Source organism: Pieris brassicae, chromosome 8 (genome assembly GCF_905147105.1).
Source record: "Pieris brassicae chromosome 8, ilPieBrab1.1, whole genome shotgun sequence".
Lineage (NCBI taxonomy): Eukaryota > Metazoa > Arthropoda > Insecta > Lepidoptera > Pieridae > Pieris > Pieris brassicae.
Window position 1 is genome coordinate 12,231,324 of NC_059672.1, and position 8,577 is coordinate 12,239,900.

The 8,577-nt window shown below is 32.9% G+C and overlaps 1 protein-coding gene across 1 annotated transcript; it reads left to right on the forward strand.

Moving 5' to 3' along the window:
• Positions 1 to 3,195: 3,195 nt before the first annotated feature.
• LOC123712937 (proton-coupled folate transporter-like) lies at positions 3,196 to 8,518 on the forward strand. Its single transcript, XM_045666336.1, has 8 exons — positions 3,196 to 3,660; positions 4,210 to 4,470; positions 5,951 to 6,125; positions 6,315 to 6,492; positions 6,832 to 7,210; positions 7,425 to 7,665; positions 8,023 to 8,081; positions 8,449 to 8,518. The coding sequence occupies exons 1-8, from the start codon at positions 3,549 to 3,551 to the stop codon at positions 8,451 to 8,453; spliced, it is 1,410 nt and encodes a 469-aa protein (XP_045522292.1). The 5' UTR covers positions 3,196 to 3,548; the 3' UTR covers positions 8,454 to 8,518.
• Positions 8,519 to 8,577: the final 59 nt, after the last annotated feature.

Genomic DNA, 8,577 nt, shown 5'->3' on the forward strand with positions numbered 1-8,577 from the left:
TAGACCACGATTCACTCGTTTTTTATTAGCTCTTGATTCTTAACCATCACTGTTCAGTTGCCTGTCTTTCAGTCTACCATAGATTGCACTCCTTCATCCCCTTTCAATCGCTTATCTAGAAGCACGGGGTTTCACCCCTTCGTTGTCGACAGCTCCATGTGCCGCACTGCACGATTTCGTTGGTCATTCCTTGTAGAAACAGCAAAGGAGTGGAACACCTTGACCACTTCCATCTTCCCTACTCAGTATGATATGGGTTCATTTAAGCGGTGGTAGAACAGGCATCTTCTGGGTAGAATTGTAAATTGTAAAATGATCTCTCATAACTGGTTAAGAAGGAAGCGAGGAAGGGTTTATATGATCGTACATTAAAATGCCGGCTGAGCACCGTTCGCTTTTTCCGTGTGCATAACACTTGCTCGTGATCTTCAATCATCCTGTGGGAACTGGAAGGTCTGTGACATCGACATGTACCAGGCACAGAAGGCTGATTATCAATATAATATATAAACTTCTCGTGTACTTTGAAAAAGCTATTTATTTTTTCGTGATTTGCCATTAAACCATTAATTTTCAACAAAACACATCACGTAACATTTTTTACACATTTTTAGTAAGGATATTAGTACTGTAATCTTTATGTGGCCAACCAACGTTTTAGAAAGTTCTGATAATGTATATTAGGTAAACTTAATATGTATCATTCATTTAGTTTATACCTAATGTTTGAGAGAATCTCAAACCTAATGGCTAATTAAAGACCCGCGCTACCTAACCGGCCTTGATATTTCGAACCCTTTTTAATGTCAGAATAATGAAATCAGTTTTAATCGAAATAAAATCACGAACTTGTATAATTACGTAGCACGGCACGGGACACATTTAGGACAGATTCGACAAGAACGAACGTTTAATATCGTGAAGTGGTTCCCTATACTTTAACAGTTATGACTGTAAAACAATACCCAAACTTATTTAAAACATCTACCAAGGGATAACTAAGGAAAACTAGCACTTCCCATTGGTTACAGAACTCTACGGAATAATGATTTCAAGGTGTTAAAGGCTATATTATATGTCAGGGGACTTTTAGATTAGTTTTGAGATACTAAAATAGAATATGACATAATAAATAATTATATTGCTTTTAATTATATTTAGATACATATTTGCATTCTAGTTTAATACGACTGATTGTGGTTTTTTTAATTCATCCATCATATTGATTGTGTTTTTTTAATTCATCCATCTGTTTGGTAATACCAAATAGCAAATAAAAGACTTGGTCATAATTCTAAGAATATTATAAATCTAGAAAAAAACCTGTTTGTCTTTATGCTTAATTAATTTATGATTGAATCGTGTGGATATCACCGAATAACTTCTTATGAAGTCAAAGTCAAAAATAATTTATTCATATAGGTAACACGATGTACACTTATGAACGTATATGAACGTATACGAATATTTTTTAGGCAAATGGAACATTTGGTCGCCTTTGATTTTCAAAGATACAGACGCTGCGGTTGCAATCTCGTTATCCTTGTTAATCGTACGAGATATCGTCATCTTAAGTTTCGGGATTGGTCTCGAAAAATAGCACGTGATTGCATTCCCTACCTACCAGTAAAGATAGAGATACGTTTCATAATATCAAAAAATGAAACTTGTTTTTGAAAGAAATGCTAGCCCGGAAGATGTAGAAAGGCTTAGTTTAAACGGCTTAAATAAATCTGTTCTAAGCGTTACGTTAAGATCCGGAAGGTTTTTCTTTTCTAAACCTCTTTACCTAACTAATGACCTATCTTAATACATCTTAGTTCACCAAGGTAAATGCAAATTCCAAGTCAGTTTTATTGTTATCTGTACGTAATCTCGAACGAACGTATTTTTCTAAGTAATACATAAATCGTTTAAAATGTTTTTCTTGTTTAACCGGTAGTGTATTATATTCGTAATAATAATAATAATCGTTAAAAAGGTATGTTTAAATATTGTTTGTTATTACATTTTGGATTTCGGAATTTTTATTCAATTAATAAAGTTATCTCCACTTAATGGTCGATATTGTTTTTTAAAATATACGAATCCGTATCAGTTTAAAATTTATAACTTCCGTCGGAGGATATAAAAACAAAAATATATCGTGAACAGTCCTTTTATTATGTTTAAGTGTTTATCCTTTTTTATCGGACGAACCAACGCATTAAACCTGCCAAAAGAGTACATAATTATTGTCATTTATGATGCGGGTATAATTAATTGTTTTGTATTGGATGTTTGGTATTTACGATTAACACCGATGTTGAAAAATCAGTGTTTGATTCGTACCCGCCATATGTCACAAACTATGTGTTAGCAAAGTATAAATTGTAATTTAAAATCGTTACAATAATTGTTACTTAAACTAGACATGTTGGTTGAATATAATGAATGAACATTATTAAATTTAAATAAACGTACTAAAAGGCATATCATAAAAACGATATAGTCTTATTGCACTTTTTTCTACTATTTCGTCTCTTTCTGTGAAATAGTTTTTATGCTGTGATGTAATGATACAAATGAGTACTTAAAGTATAATTGGACTGTACCCCGAGTGCGCATTTGTCAGAGATGCACTACTCGTAATTACGCGTGCATAGCACTTAATCATATTGCGGTAAAGACTGACATATTCAGTTTAAAATGTAAGAATTTGCCAGTTGCAGTAAACCATTATTTCTTATGAAAAGGTTAAATTATTATTATTCTTTTTCACCGAGTTGTAAAGTGTAAATTGCTGTAATGGTAGAAAATAAGGTTAAAACAAAATGCATGAAATGAAAGCGGCTGGATATCCCCGACAAGGTCAAGGCCTCAATAATGATAATGACGGCGTAACTTCACATTTTACGTGGTAGCAGGATGTTCGTGCATGTACTTGTGGCAGGAAAAAACCTTAAAATTAACGTTGCACATTGCAAATGTTATGGTACTATTCGATCTTCACAATTTGATTAGCTTTAACATACAAATTAATGTGCAATGGTTTAGGTTGCACTTAAAAACCGATATCGTGAATTGCGTTGTTTGATTTTGATTAACAGCGTTGTGCGAAGACCTACAATAAAGCTACTCAATCATTCGTTGCGTCTTTGAACACGTTTTATTATCGCAACCTGAGGCGTTTTTTTTAATTTTGCAGAGTACGATCGCAAATAACCCGCATGAGCCTGCTACACAGTTCCTAGTACAGCGCCATTAATGAATCATTGACGGATTTAAAAATGAATTCGTCACGAAATTATCACGTAATCTATAGCCCCATCTAACGGATAATATTCTCTGCGATAATAACTGCCAACCTACTTGTATTTTAATACAATCATACTCGACCAATGATTGTTAAATTACTCACAGGCCGCATCTGTATAGATTAGACTGTAACAATATAACACTGTCCGCAATTCAATTTTATTTATATAAGTGATTTACAATGTGTTAGGTTTCGGCGATGTTTGTATGTGATTCATGTTACTTGTAATTTGTAGTACGAAAAAACAAAAATGTCAAGTGAATATGGAGCATTAGATGTGAATGTGAATTTGCCGAAGAGAGCAGTAAGTAACACTATAGAGTTGCCACTGTTTTTGAATATGGTCGCAGTATCATTAAGCGGTAAGATTCTTTGTTTAGTTTACTCTTTGTTTCAGGACACATCTGTTGCCTTTTGTTATTGTTCTATGTTTGCTAGTGTGCGTTTTATGGTCATGTGTGCGCGCGCACTTGCGTGTTAAAACAAAACTTATAAGCAACAAAAACATAATCAGTTTTGTCATTGAAAAAACCTTTATTTGAATGCTTATAAATATGTTCTCTCAGGTACGGGCAGGTACAGGATACGGGCGTTATAAAAATGGTTGTAAAACCGTATTTTTTAATTCAAATTTGAAATGATTATACATATTTCAAAGCAATAAGTTAGAATTGTAAAACACAACGAATTTGTATAAAATATATTACATTCTTTTATCTTAAATAAATAAAGAACTGCAGATAAACAGCCGCTGAAGACAAATGGCTAAAGTTACACAAATTCCTTTCTTATTATTAAAGCCTTATTAATTAATCCATACAATTGTTTAGTTTATACCTTAATATACCTGAGTATTCGTTGTCATTCTATATTGTATTTATACTTACTTACTGAACTCGTTATTCTTTCAGGTGCTGCATTAGGAAATGTAATTTTATATCGATCGTGCGTCCACGCGCTGAATTTTCCGGAAGAGGAATGCCGGCCATTTCTTTCACCGGTAAAAAATAATGAGACCAATCATTTAGAGGCCGATGTTCAAAGATATGCCACATTTGTATCAACTGTTAAAATGGTGTTGGAAGCCGTTGTACCGGCCTTCCTCTCGTTCTTCCTTGGTGCGTGGTCGGACACGTATGGCAGGAAGCCTCTTATGGTCTGGTCACTATTAGGTCTGAATATATTTATTTCTAGAGTAGTGTTATTGGCTTCAGCGTGCGTCTCTCATCCTAGAGGTCGTCGGTTTGATCTCCGACTATGCACCAATGCACTTTCTGTCTATTTGCGCATTTAATAGTCGCTCTTACGGTGAAGGATAACATCGTGAGGAAAGTGGCTTGCCCTAGACCCATAAAGTTGAAGGCGTGTGTCAATCCCAAGAAGCTACTTGCCTATTAGATTGAAAAATGATCATGAGATCATGAGATACAGATATCTGAGGTCCAAACCTAAAATAGTTGTAGCGTTACTGGCTTTTTCTTATCCAAAGAAAAGGTACATACTAAAAACAAGATTTTAGTATGTAGAACAGCTGCCTTGTTTCTTATTTGATCTAAATTTTTTGCCAAAAATTTATGAGTGTTAGAGTCTTAGAGTCATGTTCGTCAATCATCAGTGAAGTTGAAATGGAAAATGGTACAGTGGTGTGTTTCGTCTTTAGAAGCTTTTCCGAGTAACATACGTTTTTGCTGAGTCTCCGTGAAAACCGTGTCCGATAATTGCTAACATTTGGTTTACGCCTCTTGAAAACTTAAATATATCGGGTATATAAGTAACTTAACTAATCTTAGGTTACATAACTCACGCCATAATTATTTTTATTATTCTTATATATAGTATTTACAATTCTATAATCTTAACCTACCTTTTTGTTTTAATTATTATAACTATAATAATTAAAACAAAAAATTATTAAATAAAAACCGTACAACAAATTTATTATTAATTTATTCTTATTAGTTTTTAACATGTAGGCATTTCAATCGACTTCAAACACTATAGAATTCTATAGAGTCGGCCTGAATTTTTGTAAGTTTCTCACTTATATTTTTGTAAATATTATGTACTCAAAATGCATAATATTTATTTTACTGTTCGGATTCTGTCAAAATCGATTTTTAATAACCCATTTTCAAGATACCACAAATGGACCAAGTTTGAACCTTGGGTTACAATATGTCACGGTTGAATGAAACACTTTTTTGTGAGTTATTTATCAAAATATTAAAAAAAAAGTCTATTTCGTATTATTAAAAGTAAAAATACACCAATTCCACTCGATCTAGTCGACCTTGAATTTCTTAAATTGTCTGGCTTAGATATCTCTCTTTATAGGTTCGCGATGCTCAAAAAAAACCCTTTTTCTACATAATTACTTTATGGTCAATTAAATGAGTACATCAGTTACTCTGCGATACAGTAATAGTGGTATATACCTGTCTATTAATTATTCGTCAAAGTAGGCGATCAGACTCTGTGAAAAAAAACATAAATCTACCGATGTCGTAGATTTATGGTTTTAAGCCATAATTTCCTTCATGGTAACAGATTACAAAAAGTGTTCATTGTAGGTATTTAAGCCAGGCCGCAGCGCTGAATTTACAAATTAAAATAATTTTATTTGATAGTGAATAAATACTTTTATATTTTTAGGTTCAGCAATAACGAGTATGCTACTTGTTATATTTGGCTTGATGGATAACCTCGGTCCTTGGTGGTATATTGCGACAGTAATACCATTTTCTTTGACCGGTGGTTATGTGGTTCTTTTCACGGGTGCGTATTGTTACGTCAGTGATACCAGTACCAGGGAGAACACATCTTTAAGGTGACACCGAAATTAAATTTAAATTGCGTATTCTCACAATTTTGTAATTACATATTTATTTCGAAAGGGTCCCAGCGATGTTGCTGCGAACTCATTTCGACATCTTTCAGTAATTATATGTATTTTAAACGAAATTCTCCGAGTTAGGGCAATAATGGGCTATTAACAAACTAATAACTTTTATTTTAGAATGACAATGGTGGACGCGACTGCATCATCGGGCAGCGTGATTGGTTCCCTTTTAAGTTCTTATTTGATACTATCTATTGGAAACGTGTACCTTCTACTTTTGACGTCTACTTTGAACGTATTCTCATACGCATTTACTAACATCTATATAAAGGAGTCCTTAAATGGTGCCTTACAGGTATTGTTAACATTAGTATATAACCAACTAGCAGCCTGACCAGCTTTCAAACGGCCTTATCAAACTCAAACACCATTAAACCTATATTTTAAATATTTTAGAATTAAATATACCATTTGTTGGTGTTATCTATTTAGTTATAGTTCTCTTATCTATGTATAATAATATAGACAAGGAATGGTTTAAATGGTTCCAGTAGTTTTTGAAGTTTTTCCCTACAAACATACAACAAACAATTATTTCCTCTGTATAATATTAGTATAGAACGGAGATAACTGTTCTTCAAACATTAGGGCAGTTATATACCATACCATATTGAATATCTGTTTCATATTTCAGGGCGGATCGTGGAGAGTGTTTGACCTGCTATTAGTTAAGGACATGTTTAGAGAATGCTTTAAACGTCGTCCTGATCACAAGAGAACGCAAATTATTTTAATTTCAATAACGAAATTCCTCCTAATAATCGTGTTGTATGGTACAAGCTCTTTAGAATATTTATTTACAAGAACCCAATTGCATTGGTCATTACAAGACTTTACTAAATACTCAGCTCTAAGTACGTCGTTATCTTTCGTCGGAGGATTCTTCGGGATAATGGTTGTTCAGAAAATTTTAGGAATAGGAGATATTTCCTTCGCTATATTTGCGATTCTTAGCACTATAGCGGAATATGTCTTAAAGATTTGTGCTATATCGTGGTGGTATATGTATTTGGGTGTGTATTCATTATTAATATATTATATTGTTAATTTTTTTTGACTTAAATAGTCTTTTTTATGGGAATACAGTAGACGTACGTACATGTGTACCGTCGTCTACCACATTTTAGCAGAACGTTTAGTTTTTTTTTAATTTAATAGCAGTAATGCAGAACACAATTTAATTGATCTAAATTTAATATAATTATTGATACCTATTTTATGTTTTAGGTGCTCTAATATCCTTATTTAAAGGACTGTCAAGCGCATTAACACGTTCTTACATAAGTAAAATCCTGCCATCAGAAGATGTAGCAAAAATATTCGCACTGGTGTGTGGATTTGAAGGTTTCGCACCACTTTTAGCGCCATTGATCTATAACTCTTTATATGCAGCGACTCTGGCAACACTGCCCGGCGCCATTTATATACTAAGCAGTATATTTTCGTTGGTCTGTGTCGTAATGTTGGGGTAAGTTTTTGAAAGATGTAGGGTTTAAGTTAGATATCGTACATTCCATTAATCATGAACTGTTTAGGAATCAATTTAGCAATAAGTATTTCTGTAGTAACAAATTTACCAACGATATGTCTCGTATTAAAAAGAACAGATTTAATTTGTTAACAGTTAACGTGTTGCTACTAGAATTTTACAATTATTTTTTTCAGTGCATGTTTCAGTCTATGGAGCCTTTATTAACTTTTCATTAAAGAATAAAAATTGTTATAAATACACGTGTTTTAATCTCGTAAACGTGTATTTGTATTCTTGCAGAAATTTAAAACAATATTGGATCTTGCTTTAAATAGTTATTTCTTAATATTTCAGATTCGTACAATACTATTACTGGAGAGGATCGGGAGCGAATTATCAACGTATTAATTCTGGTATGATACATAAACTACAAAATCTAGCGACGCATCGGCGACTATTTAGTCGCGGGTGCGTTGTAGCCTAGTTGGCTTCCTACCTTTAGTTAAAAATAAATAAATAATAAATACAAGTTTTAAAATTATCCAGGAGCTAATATTATTCTAGTATCTGTGCCGAAAGTCCTTTCTTATTATGTTGATAATTAGTATGAAGAAATTGTTTAATTAATAAATAATAAAAAGATGCGTAGAAAATAAGACATATTAGTTCGAAAACTGGTATGCCGGTTCTCTTTTCGAACAGTTTCTTACTTGTCCAGTTGATACGCATTTTTTGAACGCAACATGTTTTTTTTTTCAAAACGATACATTTTTGTTTCAGATTAAATGCTGAAGATGACATCATAACGGTTTTGATAAATGAACAACAAATAAAGTACTTCGCATAATTAGGATAGGTAGGATAAGGATAAATGCAATTATGTGTATATATCAATTAACAATATGATGA

Bases quoted from the DNA above. Each gene is read 5' to 3' on its own strand.
- LOC123712937 (XM_045666336.1), top strand. From the start codon at position 3,549: ATGTCAAGTGAATATGGAGCATTAGATGTGAATGTGAATTTGCCGAAG. The intron at 6,126-6,314 runs GTGACACCGAAA...CTTTTATTTTAG, and splicing joins AGGGAGAACACATCTTTAAG to AATGACAATGGTGGACGCGA. The intron at 6,493-6,831 runs GTATTGTTAACA...TTCATATTTCAG, and splicing joins CCTTAAATGGTGCCTTACAG to GGCGGATCGTGGAGAGTGTT.